Here is a 17,044-nt window from a genome sequence, read left to right on the forward strand (position 1 = left end):
ATCAAGACTGTACTCACCCATTGAGTCAACTGGCCAGTGAAATTTTCAGTAAAGTAGTATGAGCAACGCTGAGAAGTGGTCAACGTCCTCAGGAGGCTTGTTAACCATGCATTTCATTGCTTCTAAAATGCACTTTTTATTCACATTATAACACCTCAGGAATGGGGTTGGGCCTAAAATTGATTGTATCTTAGCATTTGTTAACAGTGTGATTGAGAGTGTTTTTTTCTTTCTCGTGGTATGTAAATAATGGTGCCAGTTAAAAATCAATGGTATCTTCAAATTGATGAAACATAGTAGTTGAAAAATGAATAACATATTTATATAAACAGGTAGTCGGCATGAGCTTCCTCTTGCTGTTCCCTCTACATGGGTAATTCTGCACCTCTGCTTCACCAGTTCTACTCATCTATTACAACTCAGTTCAAATGCCACCTCCTCCAGGAAGCCTTCTGTGTCACCCCAGTCCCACCACTCAATCCAGATTCCAAGTCCTTCCTCTGGGCTCCTGTATTGGCCTCTAACCTATACTTATCACACTGTTACATTTATCCTGTAATTAGTCTACTCCTCCCCCAACTAGACAGTGAGTGCCTTGAGAGCAAAGATTTCATGTACACCTCTGTTTTCCTAGTACCTAGCACAGAGCTTGGTATGTAGTAGAAGTTCAATAAATGTTTGTTGAATGAGTAAATGATGAAGGATTGAATAGTTAGAGGCAATACGTGTTCTGTATGATATATAATGCCACAAGATTTCAGGAGAAAAGCGCAGCGTGGGCTGGTAAGGCCAGGGAGGGCTTCAGGAAGGGAATGGGATAGGAGCCATTCTGGCAGGATGGCTGATGGAATAGCTCAGGACTGCAATGAGGAAGGAGAAAGGGGGCAGTGCTAAGACCTTCATTTCTCTTCCTAGGTTGATCTTGTGATGACTGTTACTTGACTGGATTTCATGTTTGAATTTCAGGAAGCTATGGGCTTCCATTCATCATTATTCTTAATAATTAACTCTGGGAGCTAAAACAATGGCTGTTCAGGTTCAGAGAAAAGAACAGTTCAACCCTCCGTGAGCTCTCACAGGAAGTCCTGAATGTACATAGACTTTGTGGTTTAGACCTCAGAGCTTCCTGCCCAAGCCTGACAAGGTTTAGCAAGTCTAAGAAGCTGGGAGAAGGTGGGCGGATGGGACCACAAACAACATGGTACCAACATTTCAAAGCAGGTGCCTTCTCACCACCTATTGTTTTAGAACCTTAACTGTAAACTGTTTTTTTTTTTTCTCCCACTTCCCTCAAAGTACAGCTAGCATGACTGCTAGCTGGGGGTGGGGCCTGAACTTTTAATAATGGTCCCTTAAGACTTGGGATTTGCTTCAACCAAGTTGTCTCTTAGCCTGCCCTTCTACATGTTGTCTGCTAGGCTCATGGCACCTTCAGTATTCATGGATTCCCCTCTTTTCAAGGATGGTTCTACAGATCGTGGTGACCATGTCTGAAGAGTCAAGGAAGTGAAACCCAAAATGAGGTTATGTTTTCTGGTGTCTCTTGTTGAAGTGTGTGCACAGAGATTTCAATTCATTGCATAAATCTACCAATAGGCTGTGGGTCCAGCTTTGCAGCTGAGACCTGGGGAGTGGATTCTGGTTGTTCTGGTGGGGATTAAGGTGGCCCAGTTGAAGTGGGATGGCCAAATTTGGTCCTGCCGTCACACCCCACTCACTAGCCTCTTTCTCATTCAGCAGCTCGATGCTGGGCTCCTTTCTACAGCGAGTAGATGCTGGGGTCAAATTCAAGGCATTTGTTTCACTTGTACTCGCGATATGGTGAGCAAGTGTCCACCTAAGAAAACCAAGGGTCTCTCAAGCAGGAAGCTGCTTGTAGCGAGACATGGCCACAGCGACTGCTTGACATCTGACACCGGCACGTGCTCTGAGAGGGAGGGTACGAGAGCTCTAGGATTCTGCACTCCATCACCCATCATCCTAATGTGTACACTTTTATTGTTTTTCCCTTCCTGCTGAGGTGGAGATCTGTGAGGAGGCCAGAGACTCCAGACGTCAGACCACATGGCTGAGTTGGAAGGTACAGACATGGCTGTGGCTCCTGGGCTGGGGAGGAGATCATGGTCTGCTTGTAGAGCACACTTGATGGAAGTGTAGGCATGCACACCTGGAGTGGAGAAATTCCACAGTGCCTTTTATGGGAAAGGACGGTTTTTAATCTCTTTTAATTAGAGGAAGAGGACAGCTGCGTCAGGAGACAGTTACGAGTTTTCTTCGACCTCACAGGGAGGTTTCGTTTGAACTCGAGGCTTGGGGAGGGGAGGGCCTTTTTGCAGGTGAACTTGTTTGCCCAGGGTAGGAGGAGCCCTCTTCTTCTGCTGGTGCTGGACACGGGGGCCAGGAGGCCTGGGACGATGAGCGGGTGCTTGGGGACGATGACCAGGTATTGGAGGCGTTTGGGACATGGCTGGATTTTGAGGAGTTGAGCCTGGAATTTGGTGGGGCTTCCAGCCCCTTTCCTCAGGGGTCAGTCTCTTCCCTCTTATCTCCATCTCTTCATCTGCAACAATAAAAACCTCGGAAGAGTTTTTCTTGGCAAGATACAATCAAGATCAATATAACTATTTATTGAGTGCCCCTCCTGTGTACAAGATGTCATGCTAGCTGCTCTGGGGGATATGATGAGGAAGCAGAAGCCACCTCTACCCTCTAGAGATTCCAGGCCTTGGGTGGGTAGGGGAGACAGAAATGCCCAACAGAAAAATAGAGGGAGAGCCCAGGGCTTTAGAGACCAGTGGGGGATGGTTTTGTGCCTGGGTCTCCAGGGAGCAGAGAGGGCACTCAGACCCCAGCCCTGCCTCTGAGTCATCCCAGGGATCATGCCCTAGAGCACCTCAGGGTTACAGCCCTTGTAATAGGATCTGAGTAGTCAGACAGGACATTAGTCACTCCCTGCCTTTGGATGGGTCTCTCAGTTAGATCTGCCTTCCCCCCAGTTCTGCTGTCATTCACCCACACTGCTTCGAGTGGCCTGGACGCTACTTGAGCCAGCTCCTTGCTTATGAGCATAACTTTTTCATTCTAGGTGAGTTGTCAGACTGGCCTGATTCAAGGAAGAAACACTCACAGCCCTAACTCCTCCCCTTGGAACAGTGAATTGGAAAGGGGATATAAACATCCAGTTTTAGAACAAGTGTGTTCCTGTGAGTCCCTGATGTCCTGAAATTTTACCTGTATTCCTAGGAGCTTGGTCTTGAACCCACCTTGGCCACACCCTCAGGAGAAGACAAGGTGTTTCTTCACAGAAATTGTGTTTCGAAGCTTATCTTTCTACCCACATAGATATATGTGGCTCATTCAACATATGTCCACACAGCTTTGTACCCAGTCAGCCTCAGGTGGTGGATTCCAATGAGGCCAGCCTGGATGGAGCTTCTCAAAGCTCCCACATTGTTATCACTGAGAATTTGTTTTTCAAAACTCAAGCTAACCACAAAATGGAACAAACTGTAACTGCCGGTTACAGCCCTGACATTCTGAAACTACCCATCTCCATTATTTTCTTTCCAGACTCTAAGTGCCAGACCCATGAGTTGTTTCCACGGGGATTTCACCCAGGCCTGTGGTGGGACAGAAGAGAGGGAGCTTACCATTTCTCCTACTCCTCTGTTTTTTCCTCTTGCTAATGTAGAAAACGAGTAGTGCCACGAAGACAAGGAAGACGGTGCCTCCTCCACAAATGCCGATGATGAGATAGATATCCAGACCTTTCTCTGCAAGAGGAACAGACGTGGGATGGATGGGAGCATCCTGGGAAGAGGGGCCATTTCGTTGCTCTGGCCGAGGACTTGAGGACTCCTGCCTCCTCTCTTTCAGATAAAAGAGCTTGGTGGGACTTTTCAACCTCAGGGAAGCCAAGCTCATGGAGGCTGTGAACTGGGTCAATACCTGAGCGGGTGCAGGGTCCAGGATAAGCCCTCTCAGAACGTTCCTTGGAGAACTGCTCTCCTGAACCACAAATGCCTGATTCTTCACGTACCAAGCACTGTCCCCTATCAAGGAGAATGTCACAGAAGTTTAGATCTGAGAAAGAGTTTAGAGAAAATCTAGGGTAATCTCTAGTTTCACAGAAAAGGCCCAGAGAGGGAGGATGAGTTGCCTGAGGCCACACAGTATCCATTCGAGTGGTTCCTTTAAGCAGCCCCTCGTCTCCATGTTTCTGCACTGTTTTTCTAGCTTCATCTCCGGCTGCCCTCCCACATCATGATTTTTTCTCACCCTCTTGACCAGAAAGTTTCTAAAGACAGGATACATGTTTCACGTGTCCAACCCAGTTCTCTGACCTCAGAGGCAGCACCCCGTCCCAGATTTTCCCTGGCCTGTGAGAGAAACTCAGACACACAGAGAGTTAGCAGCAGCAGTGGACTTGATCTTCAGCTCACAGATCTTCAGCTGCTGTCATGCAATGAGGATAACAACGACCGTGTTAAGAGAAATGGGTTTGAGAGCAGGCTCTTCTAGGCAAGAGCTGTGTGACCTTTGGCAAGTTACTCCACCTCTCTGAGCCTGTTCCTGTCTTTAAAAAATGGAGAGAAGGAACTTATATCACAGGCGGCTGCTGGAAGTCAACCAGATAATGGATGTGAAAGTGCTTTGTAAACTGTAAAACTACACACAAAGATCAGGGTCTGCTCTGACTACAGTTCCGTGCACCGGTGCTTCTGGGAGCTATTTCCCGGGAGGGATGCTGGGCCATCTGCCCTTTAGTGAGTCAACAGCAGTCACAGAGGCAGCAGCTGGGGCCAGGGTTCGGGGGACTCGTACATCTGGAGAACAAATGGAGTTCTGCCCAACATCACAAGGAAACCCTTCTCTAGCCAAACATTCCTGGGAAGATACTGCTGTTCATGAAGCCCAGGATGGGCCCCAGGAGCAAGTCAGAGGCTCAGAAACGAAACGAAACAGGTTTCCAGACTGCGGTGGGTTGTTAATCCTTGCTTTCTTTCCTAAGTCTCCCTCTGACCCACTCTTTGCCTGCCAGTTACACAGCCTCTCTATGCTCTGCGGATGAAGCGGCTTCCATTGGAAAAGCAGGCATAATCATAACCTGCTGTGAAACTGGACCGGGAAAGTTAGGGGGGTCCTTTAGGCTCTGCCTGCTTGGAGGAAGGGCCAGGGCTATTGGAGTCCACCTTGGGCTGAGCCAAGGACTTCCCAGGGTCTGACCTGGGTGCGGGGGGGCATGGGCCTAGGACCAGTTGGGGAGCAGGGACTAAACCATGCAGCCACTAGCTTGTCTTCTCAGAGTCCTCAGGCAGGGCAAGCACGCCCCTATCTGGGCACACTTGGGAATGTTGGAGCGCCTTACACAGTCTGTTCACAGATTCGTCCAGCACAGCCTCTGGGGGCTTTCTGCGGGGAATGCTCCAGTGTGTCTCAGAGGCAGCTGTGGCTCTGTCATTGAAAGCTATGTCCTCACAGTCACTAAATCCAGACACACTCCTTCCTGCACTCCCTCTTGGAGATAATGTGCCCACGAGTTTATGTGGTGGAGTCCTTCTTGTGTGTCCAAACCTGCTCCTTCCTCCTACTATTTCGGTTTTAAGTACATGCTCATCTTTTCTGAGCCAAGTGGTTAATCTTGTCATTGCTCCACTCTGCCTTGGCCTTTTAGGATGAAACATCCAGGTCCATTTTAGGGTTTTCAAGAGCAGCCCTGTCCTCCCCAGTCTCCCCCTAGGTATTCCTCCCATCTCTCTAGTGGCCCCTTCCCAGACTGGTTCCCACTCTGTACCACAGAGTAAGGGACAGGAATGCTCCAGTCTTCCAACCTCATCTTCCCCCAAAGCCCTTCTTCCCTCGCTCCATCCCTCATGCACACACATTTTTATACTGGTGGGATCTAGTTAAAATAAGCGTGGAGTAGGGCTGCCAGATAAAACACCGGATGCCCAGTTAAATTTGAAATAAACAACGAATAGTTTTTAGTATAAGTATGTCCCACGCAACACTTGGAACACATTTATACTGTCTCTTTTTATTTGCTAAATCTGGCAGCTCTAATCAAGAGCCTCCTAAAAGGGGATTAAGAGCTTGTGAAGTCGAGGAGGGGCGACTTCACTCACTGTGCCTTAGTGATGGGGGGCACGGAGGGACGGCTGGTGGGCAGACATAGACCTCACAGGAGGTGAAGGGACGCTGGTCTGAGCGTGTGACTGGCAGACTCTAGCATGGTCCCCGCTGAGCCCTGCCTCCTGGTATTCCCGCTGGTGTGAGACCCTTTCTGATTAAATGTGGGCTGGACTTACTGACAGGCTCCTAATGAATAGAATACCGCAGCAGTGATGCACCATCTATCACTCCTGAGAGCAAGTACAAAAAGTCCACGGCTTGGGCTTCCCTGGTGGCGCAGTGGTTGTGAGTCTGCCTGCCGATGCAGGGGACACGGGTTCGTGCCCCGGTCCGGGAAGATCCCACGTGCCGCGGAGCGGCTGGGCCCGTGAGCCATGGCCGCTGGGCCTGCGCGTCCGGAGCGTGTGCTCTGCAGCGGGAGAGGCCACAACAGTGAGAAGCCCGCGTACCGCAAAAAAAAAAAAAAAAAAGGTTGCTCTGGGGGAAGTAGCTGCCATATTGTAAGGCAGCCTCAATGCCGCCCCCGTGAGTGAACTTGGACATGGATGCTCCCCCAGTAGTGCTTGCACCTGACTGACATGACTGCAGCCCCTGCCTGTGTCTTTTTTTTTTTTTTTTTTTTTTTTTTTGCGGTACGCGGGCCTCTCACTGTTGTGGCCTCTCCCGTTGCGGAGCACAGGCTCCGGATGCGCAGGCTCAGCGGCCATAGCTCACGGGCCCAGCCGCTCCACGGCACGTGGGATCCTCGAGGACGGGGGCACGAACCCGTGTCCCCTGCATTGGCAGGCAGACGCTCAACCACTGCACCACCAGGAAAGGCCCCTGCCTGTGTCTTGATTACAGCTTCGTGAAAGACTCTGAGCCAGAAACATCCAGTTAAGTCACTCCCAGATTCATGTCCCACAGAAACTGTGTGATAATAACTGCTTGTGTTTTAAGCCACTAAATGTGGGGTTGTTTGTTATGCAGCAACTGATAACTAATTCAAAATGTATATTAAAATGTCTCACTTCTGATTTCACACCAGCTCAGGGCTGCTTCCTAGGGTCACTGACCAGCCATACTCACTATAGAAACTCAGGGCCTCTGGCCAAATAACTATCTTTTGTGCTCAGTTTCCTGTCGGGGGGTTGACTAGACAGCAGTGGAGACATAATCCCAGAGTAGCAGATGAGTAGACTCTTGGGGATCACAGGGCTCATCTTCTTTGTGGACCAGGAGGCTGAAGCCCGGAAAGGGGAAGGAACTCTGTCCAGGTCGTCCCTATATATTTGGACAGACCCAAACTAGAAGCCAAGACTCCTGGCTCCCAGAGCAGGCCACCTTTCAAAAATTACTTCTAGGGCTTCCCTGGTGGTGCAATGGTTGAGAGTCCGCCTGCCGATGCAGGGGACACGTGTTCGTGCCCCAGTCCGGGAAGATCCCACGTGCCGCGGAGCAACTGGGCCCATGCACCACAACTACTGAGCCTGTGCTGTAGAGCCCACGAGCCACAACTGCTGAAGCCCTCGCACCTAGAACCCAGGTTCCACAACAAGAGAAGCCACCGCAGTGAGAAGCCCACGCACCACAACAAAGAGTAGCCCCTGCTCGCCGCAACTAGAGAAAGCCCACACACAGCAGCGAAGACCCAACACAGCCAAAAATAAATAAATTTATTAAAAAAAAATTACTTCTAGGGGTCACATGAGGCTGGTGGTCCAGGGAAGAGCTTAGACTCTTGAAGTTTCAGAACTTTCTGGTGCTGGGCTGTCTGCTCTGAGGCAGTGAGAGCATTGCCCACCTGTGTTCATGGTCCTCCCTGGCCTCGAGCTCTTCTTCCCCCCAAGCCTCTAACTCCCAGGGTTTCTACAGCCCTTCTGCACCTGCCCCTGATAGGAGGTGCCAGCCATCTCCCCTCCAGAAAGGAATCTTTTTTGCTCCCTTCTCCATTATTGCCCTAGGAGCCACAATCATGGTCACTGACTAGCTGAGGGATCGTGGGCCAGTCAGCTTGCCTCTCTGGGAAGTGGCGGTCTGTGTGAGATCACCGTCACAGCTCCTTTTATCTCTTCAACTCGGCAATTCTTCCTCCTAGCAGAGAATCTTTTTCATTGCCTGAGGTTATACCATGCTCTCTGAGAAGATTCCCAAGATGGGCAACCATAGAGCACTACCTCCTCTCTCCTCTAGGACTTCCCTTGAAGATTTCCGGGGAAAAGGGGATATGTTTTCAGTCCTCACCCTGAGCCGAGCATGCCTCCTAGCCCAAGCACCCAGGCCCTGGAGCGGTCCTCTGCTGTGGGCCTCAAAGGCCGTGTTTGTGAAGCGAACTTGGGGTGTCTGACCAGTGCCCACCACGCACCTGAACAGCTGATGGTCACCGTGCTCGTTTGGGCACCGACATTGTTACTCGCCACGCAGTTGAATGATTCAGTCCGTTTGCTCTTCAACTTGTATGTGATGACCTTCTGATGACTTTCTTTGATACGGGTCTCATTTATAAACAGTTTTAATTGAGGGTCACTTCCTTTTGCTACCTCGCAGATCAGGGTTCTGTTGGTACAACTCCAGGAAATTACAGGTTTTGAGACCATCTCTGAAAAGAAAAGAAAGATTCAATTCATATTAGGCCATTTACTGATTGTAAAAGACATACCTATTTATAGAGGGGAAATTGAGTTAGTTTGGGACCAGAAAAAATTTCAAAGATCCCTAGCAATTTTCAAAAACCATTTCTATTTCATTTTATTTATACAGCACATTCACAACAAATTTATTTCTGATATTTACAGATATATTATATCAGTAAAAGATACATCATATCACAGGCTTATGTGCTGTTTTAGACCTTAAAATGTTTTCACATATAGGATATCCTTTCATCCCAACAGAGAGGCACATGTTTTTCTTCTTGTTTACAGATGAAGCACCCAAGGCTCTGAGAGGTTAAATGGACAGTCCAAGGGCACCCACTAATAAATGGCAAATCAGGAGAGGAGCTCACCCTTCCAAATCCAAGTTCAGTAGTACGGGTAAGAGGTTTACCACACCCTGCTCCCCATATGCTCAGGAGCCTGTGAGGGATAGCGGGGTGGGGGCAATGCTTTAAGAGCAGCTGGGAACTTGTCCCTGGAGGACTGGTACATGTGTAGCCTGGGGCCTTGGTCACAAATGAAGCAGCAGGTCCTGGGAGCAGGGGGTCAGGTGTGCAGTTCAAGCTCTGGAGGGAGAGAACGCCTTCAGCGTCCCAGAGCTGCTGGACCTCACCACTGGACCTCACTGGACCTCATCCACAAGAGAAGGATAAGAAAGACATTCCCCACCTATCACAGCAGGGATGACATGTGACAAAGCCCTGGCACACTGACAGGTACTGACAATATTGGTGGTAGTTGTTGTAATCGTAATCATACACGCCCTGCCTCTCCTTTTCTGACATGATAATATTCGAAGGCTGCGTCATGAAAGAAAAAGCCCTGGCCTTGGTGTCAGTTGGGCCGGGTCCAAATCCTACTCCACCACTTGCGAGCCGTGTGACCAACTTCTGCCCTTTTTCTCATCCTTCCCTCTCTTTCCTCAGACTTGCCACTTTCCTCTCTCAGCATCCTTCCATTCTTTATGCAGATGGATAGTTTTTTTTTTTTTCTGATTTCCTCCCTCCCAGACAATAATATCTTCCCCATGAACTTTCTCACCAAATTTCATTTCCGTCCCAAAATATAGGCAGGCAGAAATTAAGGGTTTTCTTTTTCCCATCCCGGGATTCGGTGTGACCCAGAATGAAGAGGATGGAAAAACATCACCATATACAAGAAGACAGGGTCAGTGCATACCCTAGGGGTTGAGTCAAGGAGTTTGCTTGTGTTTTCAAAATGGAAATACTCTTTTTTTTATTTATAACAGTAAATCACATCACTGCAAAAATTGATAAAATACCAAAAAAGTTTCAAGAAGATTAAAAACCACTTGCAATTCTACTACCCAGAGTCAATAATTATTAATGTTTCGCTGCATCCCTTTAACAAATGTTTTCTATGCCATGCATACCACATATAAATAGTGTTCTAGAAACTAAAACTGGATCATAGATATTTTTAGTCTGCTTGTTTTCCTTTAATGATCTATTATGAAATTCTTTTAGGAACACCAATAAATATACACTTTCATCATCTTCTTAAATGATCTATTCTTGATTTAATTAATAAGTTCCTAACTGCTGGGGACTTTAAGATCCTTTCCAGTATTTCACTGATATGAACCACCCAGAGATGAGGAGCCACTCGAAGTCATATCTTTACATACATCCTCTCTGTAAGATACTTTCCTACAAGAGGCATGGTTGGATCCTGTGGGGCACGTCTCACAGATGAGGCTCTTTGATTCCAGGTTGCTAGGACAAACTCCTTCTCCACTAACATCTGCTTTTGAGGGGCCTTCCACTGGTTCCTCAGCTGGCAGCAGCAGCCCCCTCCTTAAGGAGCTGTGGGTACCAAGGTTGGAGACTGAGAAGCATGGAGGAACTAAGAGATGGGGAGAGCACGAGCACTGAGGAGTCAAGTATAGTGTTCCAGGTGCCCAAGGCACCTATGTTTAGTTGTCTCCCTGAAGCCTTGTCCCACGGAATAGCCGATAGTTATTATTATGAAAATCAGACTCAGAGCAGACAGAGAATTTGTCCAGGGTCATGTGGCAGGAAATGGTGCCTGGACCCACAAATTGACACGCTATGTGACATTCACACACACACACACACACACACACAAACACAATGAGATGGCTGCTGTGTCATGGAAAGATCTGTGTCTTTTGGCAAAGGAGTGAAGGTTTATTTTTGAGGTCATGAAAGCATTCTAAAATTGATTGTGGTCATGGTTGTACAACTCTGTAAATATACTACAAGCCATGGAATCATGGCTGAATTTTATAGTATGTGAATTATACCACAATAAAGCTGTTTGGGGGTTGGGTGGGGGAATGTCACCATTCTTGCTAAAACTAGCCTTGGGTTTGGATCCTGACTTTGCTCCTGTCAAGCCACTTCCGTTTCCTTATAGATAGTAAGGGGATAATAACAGCTACCTCTCAGGATTGGTGGGAACCTTAAATAAGATCCTGTAGCAAAGCACGTGACATCTCACTGGTAACCATTACTACCACTGCAGTACCAAAGGAAACATGAATGTGAAGCTCAAGTTCAAAACAGGACACTCAAGCCCATGCTGGCGGAGTCACGACATCTGTGGTTCCCAGAGCCCACAAGCAGAAGTCCCTTCTGGCTCCATTCTGTCTCGCCCCATTTCTGGAATGTACTCTCCGTCCTGGTGCAGGTCCAGGTATGGAAAGTTGTCATTTGCAGAGGAGCTGACAATGTCTGTGACTGTTGGAGGGGGGCTGCTACCAGTTCCGAGCGCTCAAGAACAGGGCTGGATGGTGACTCTAGGTAGGAGGAGGGGGCCCGTCCTATGGCAGCGTTTCCTGTGCAAAGCACGGAAATGCTTATTTGCTCACTGAATCTCTGACTGTGCTCACGCTGGGGTTCCTGTCTTCCTCTCCAAGCTAAGTACAGCTTCCTCTTCTCACTTTTATCCACACCCAGCCAAGTGACCCCTGGACTTATGACTTCATTTTCACTTCCATTCTATTGTACTTTCTCTTCCCTGTCTCCTAAACTCAAGCCACTTTGCTCATCCTTTCTCCACACATGACCCCCGACGTCATCGTTCTTTAGGCATTTTATAGGCATCCTTTAGTCTAGGCCACTAGTTATCAGCTTTGGCTGCTCATTAAAATCACCTGGGGAGTTTAGCACCTACGATGCCCAGGCCCTGCACCAAGAAACGCTGATTAAATTGGTCTGGGATGGGACTCAGCACTGGTAACTTTAATAGCACCTCAGCTGATTCCAATGTGAAACCTGAATTGAGTGTCACCGACCAGCCCTTCCCTACTTCACTTGGAGTAAAGCAGCAGCTTCCTAGCTAGGCTTCAAGCTTCCATCTTCAATAGCTACTACTACCCTCCCAGTACACGCAGAGACATACAAAGCCACACCTTGTGTATTTTCTACAGATATCAGCAACAATCATCTTCCACCTTTGATCATGCCGATGTTGAGCTGATTAGAAACAAGGGCTGTTCATCCTTAAGTTCATCATTTCCAGCCCTTTTCTGCCTTACAATTACTCCTTCAGGACATCCTGGCTTGAAATTGTCTCTCTGGATGGAAGACCCACTGCCCTCCAGTCAGCCTCCCCTTCCCAGTCTCGTACCTAGCTTGCCCTTCAGCATCCACCTGGAACGGCCACCTTTTTCTTCTGCCCACCTGTTCCCCTCTTCGTGATTAACGCAGGATCTTAATCCAGATCCTTCACTCAACCCTGCATCCCCGCAGCCTCTGAAGAGAGAGTTTGAGGTATGTAGACTTGAGGGTCTATTAGCTGTGGATTCCATCTCTCTCACAGGACTGGAGTCTGCACCGAGGTAGGAGGGATGCATTCGATTTCCTTTAGGGCTCCCCCAAGGCCAAGGTCAGGGCTGGGGACATTTCATAAATGCTATTCCTCCACTTGCTAAATAGCGCCCATACTGAGATGGAGGAATTTAGGGGACAGAGACTTACCTTGAACCTTCAAATCAAATGCTTTCTCCAATATGTTTTTTCCATTCAAATCATATACAGATACTGTGTAGACGTCGCTATCATTTCTCTTCAGAGCTTTAATTTTCAGAGTTCCATTTTTTAACATCACATACGTGTCCGTTATCTGGTAAGGTGGCTTGTCTTGTTTTAATTGTGCAATCTTGATTTTGTTTTTGTCCCATCGTGTATCTGCTACCCCATCATTCATTTGAAAACCAGGAATGTCCAGGTTGATGTCATGATCCAGGCAACCCCAGATGACTTCAGTATTTTCAGAGACCTCACCTACAAAAAGCAAGAAAGTTACTGAGGTAGCTCACTGCCGAGGAAAGCTGGGCTGTGACCTCTCTGACTCTTGCACTCACTTCAGGGTTGCCAAAGAAGCTTCTAATGGTGACAGTGGAGACCCACGCACCAACTTACCTTTGGTGGAAACAGTGAAAATCAGAAGGAAGCTGGTTAAGATTTTACATGTGAGGCTCATCTTTGGCGTTAGTTTCCTTCTTGTGATTCTGAGCTCTTCTTTAAAAAGGAACTGAAATAACACCAGTGGAATCCACTCCCTGAGAGCTTAACCACGTGGCTCTCCTTTTTGCTTCTTTACAGTGACATAGAAAACAGACACACACACATGCGTGCACGCACACACATACAAAACCTGGCTGATGTGCTCCTTTGCCAAAGCAGGTGTATTTATGAGTGTGTGTCTTCTTATAACATTTTAATCCTCACAACAACCTTGAGTGGGTTTTATTATTCCCGTCGAAGAGAAAAGGAACTAAGAGGCTAAATAAATCACACAGGATCCCCCTTTAGTTAACAAGGAGCCAAATTCAACCATACGGCCCATCTTCTATCTGTTCTGCTGTAATGTCCCTAACAGGACCACATAGAAATATAGGTAAATGTTTGTAAGTGAATAGCTAGCAGAATACAATCATTTATTCCATGATTACAAATACTGGAAAATGTATACATACTAAACAATTACGAAAGTGGATTTTTTCTCTTTCTCAAAAGGCATTTTAAATGTTCTAAGACTGTTTATGTGATTAAAAAGAAACAAATACAAATTGAGTCTCAGCTGTGAATGCTTGAAATCCCCAAATCTTATGTTTAGCATACATTTTATAGCTATATTGAAATTCACAGATAGGTAAATAAAAAATTGTTCCAAAACAAACAAAAATGCATTGAGACTATGAAATGCTATTAAACAATCAGAACAAATCATCCAAGAAACATTTAAGATGGTTAACACTGTAGATGGTTAAGGAAAGGAAGAGATAAGGAGAAAAAAGAGAAGTGCTAGAGGACAGGAGAAAGACAGAGGAGAGAAACGTGTGAGACAGGGAGAGAAACAGAGATGCACTGATGGACACAACCAGAAAAAGAGGCACAGAGAGACCCAGCTATAGAGAGAGGAGCACCCAGTTACAGATTTCCAATGTAAAGTTCTAGCCTTATGATTCTTTAGGATAGAGTGAGCAAAAATCTTAAAAATTGTGCTTGTTTTCTGTTTCAACTTTAGGTGCAACTGTGGATGTCCTGTCTCAGAAAGTTGCCCAGGAAATGAAAGTAAGTCGAAACAATGAATCTCAACCACTGGGCAAAAGGAAGCCTGAATAGGATATTTACCTCACAATTGTGTGGCAAATCCCTAATTCACATCATCCACAAAAATAGAACGCAGTTGGATTACATTTTTAAATGTTAAAAGTATAACACAGTGCTACAGAAAAACAGTATGGAAGGATATTTTCATGCCTTTGAGTATGGAAGGCCTACCTACATATACTATAGGTTCCAAAAGTATTAATAAAGAAAAGATGGACACAGCTATGTAAAAATGTAATACTGAAGTATAGGCAAAGAGATGATGAACAAAATGAAAAGAATGACAGAAAAATTTGCCATATATATGAAAAATTATTAATATCCAAAGTATATAAATTATTCCTATCAATCAAAAAGACAAATGAAATTCAGTTTTTAAAATGAGCAAAGGATATAAATGAGCAGTTTATAGAAGAAAAACTTTATAGAAAAAAGTGTCAATAAATGTATGAGAAGCCATCTAATGTTACATATATATATATTATAGCCATAAAACACCATTTTCACAATCAGATTGACAAAGTTAGAAAAGATAGTGATTTACATTATTGGCACGAATGTAGGGAGAAACAGGCACCTTCATAGAATATTAGAGAGAGTATATAAAGCCATACCTCCCATGGGGTGGAATTTGGAAAATTTCATTAAACTTTAAAATATATGTATTTTTTACCTAGTAATTTTAACGTGAGAAATCTATCCTTCACAAATACTTGCATAAACGTGCAAAAATCCTGTTCAAGGATGTTTGTTATAGTGTTTTTTTGTAATAAAAATTTTCAAACAACTAAAATTATGGTATGAAATACCACTATGAAATATTGAATAACAGTTAAAATAGAATGAAGTAGCCCTAAAAGTAAGAATATATTATATCATTATTATATTATATTATATTATATCACATGTAATAGTGTATGCATAGGAAAAAGTCTGTAAGGACTCATGCCAAACCTTTAACAGTGTTTCCCCTCTCAGGACTAAAATTTGGAAGCGGAAGAAAGGAAACTTTTACTTTATCAACTTCTGTGAAGTGAGAAATTTTGATAATGAATACATTAATTTTGTAATAAAAAGTTTTTTTGATAGAGGGTGCTTAAGACACATGTTTTCTCAAAAGTATGTGCAGATCCTGAGAAGCAATTATCATCTAGCTTCCTTGCTTGTAAGTGGCTAACTCACTGGCCAGCTGCCAACGCCAGCCTCTGAAGGTCTGGTCCAGACGATGTGGTGACCGCCATGGTGTTACCTATTTCAGCTTTCCTGATAGTTTTCCTAGGCTCTCATGGAGCAAGTGGAGAGCAACTTTCTGTTCTTTTTAAAACGTTAATCCTGCTCCTCTCACATCTTTCTTAGTTCTGAATGACGAATGAGCTGGACTTCAAAGGGCAGAAACTGAAAAAGAAAGGGATCGATAAATCTATGTAAAATTTTAAAATTTTGTACATAAAAAGCCCTAAAAACCATTAAAAGACAAAGTACTAAAGGGGGCAAATTATTTGCAAGATATATAACAAAGTTTAATATCCTTAAAATTGAATTTTTTATGTAAATGTAGAAAGAAAGTGTAGAAAAAACACCTTGATATTAAATTTGGTTAAAGTTGTCAAAGGGACAATTCACAAAAAAAGAAATACAACTGAATAAGCTTATGAAAATGTAGTCAATTTATTAATAAAGCAATGTAAATTTTAACATAGATGCATTTTTCATCTTTTTTTTAAAAAAATAATCTATACAGTGTTAATGATAGTAAAAACAGAAATTCTTGAATATGGACAGTAGAAATGCAAACAGGTGTAGAGTTTCTGGTGGACAGTTTGTCAGTGTGAATCAGAAGCGTCAAAAATATTCATATTTTGACCTAGCAAGTCCACAAGAATGATTTTATCTTAAGGAAATAATGAAAGACTTACAAGACTTGGCTGAAAGTTTATATCTTGTAGCATTTTTTCTAAGTCAAAATTGCAGATGATTTAAATTTTTTGTGTGTGTGTGTGCGGTACACGGGCCTCTCACTGTTGTGGCCTCTCTGGTCGCGGAGCACAGGCTCTGGAAGCGCAGGCTCAGCGGCCATGGCTCACGGGCCTAGCTGCTCCACGGCATGTGGGATCCTCCCGGACCGGGGCACGAACCCGCGTCCCCTAGCATCGGCAGGCGGATTCCCAACTACTGCGCCACGAGGGAAGCCCCCCAGAGAATATTTAATTGTGGTATACCAATGATGATAGTGGCAACTCTCTGACAATTAGTCAACTCACTCAGCTGCATCTAAAGTACCTGCCCAGTTCAGGGTAATAAAACTGGCATCGGTTTAAATATTTGAAAGGAGGAAATTTGTTAAACAAATCATGATATGGACAAAAACTGAATATGGAAAAAAAAAAAGGTCACGATAAAAAATGTAATCCCATTTTTGTTTCTCAAAATGTGTGTGCTGGGTGTGTGTCTTTTGGAAGGATGTCCACCAGGGTGTTGATCTCTGCGCGTGGGATAATGGCTATTGTTCTGTTGTCCTTGTTTGTTGCTGCTATTCTAACATTTCCGAATTGAATATATATTGCTATTCAATTGATTTCTTTTTAATTCTAAGTGGGCCTCCCACTTAGGTAAAACCTCCCAGTACTGAGGGTGGGTGCAGTTCCTACCCTCCTGTATGTGAGCTTCCGGGGA

General features: G+C 45.3%; 1 protein-coding gene across 1 annotated transcript; it reads right to left on the minus strand.

The window, feature by feature from the left end:
• Window positions 1–2,215: 2,215 nt before the first annotated feature.
• CD2 (CD2 molecule) lies at window positions 2,216–13,266 on the minus strand. The gene is made up of 5 exons (XM_030869170.3): window positions 13,178–13,266; window positions 12,734–13,039; window positions 8,477–8,710; window positions 3,651–3,773; window positions 2,216–2,560 (listed from the first exon to the last, which is right to left on the minus strand). The coding sequence occupies exons 1-5, from the start codon at window positions 13,236–13,238 to the stop codon at window positions 2,262–2,264; spliced, it is 1,023 nt and encodes a 340-aa protein (XP_030725030.1). The 5' UTR covers window positions 13,239–13,266; the 3' UTR covers window positions 2,216–2,261.
• Between the last annotated feature and the right edge of the window lie 3,778 nt (window positions 13,267–17,044).

This window comes from Globicephala melas, chromosome 1 (genome assembly GCF_963455315.2).
Source record: "Globicephala melas chromosome 1, mGloMel1.2, whole genome shotgun sequence".
NCBI classification, from domain to species: domain Eukaryota; kingdom Metazoa; phylum Chordata; class Mammalia; order Artiodactyla; family Delphinidae; genus Globicephala; species Globicephala melas.

Excerpts from the sequence above, each read along its gene's own strand:
- CD2 (XM_030869170.3), bottom strand. The coding sequence starts at position 13,238 with ATGAGCCTCACATGTAAAATCTTAACCAGCTTCCTTCTGATTTTCACT. Across the intron at positions 13,040-13,177 it reads TTTCACTGTTTCCACCAAAG|GTGAGGTCTCTGAAAATACT; the intron begins GTAAGTTGGTGC and ends TGCTTTTTGTAG. Across the intron at positions 8,711-12,733 it reads ATTTGATTTGAAGGTTCAAG|AGATGGTCTCAAAACCTGTA; the intron begins GTAAGTCTCTGT and ends TTTTCTTTTCAG.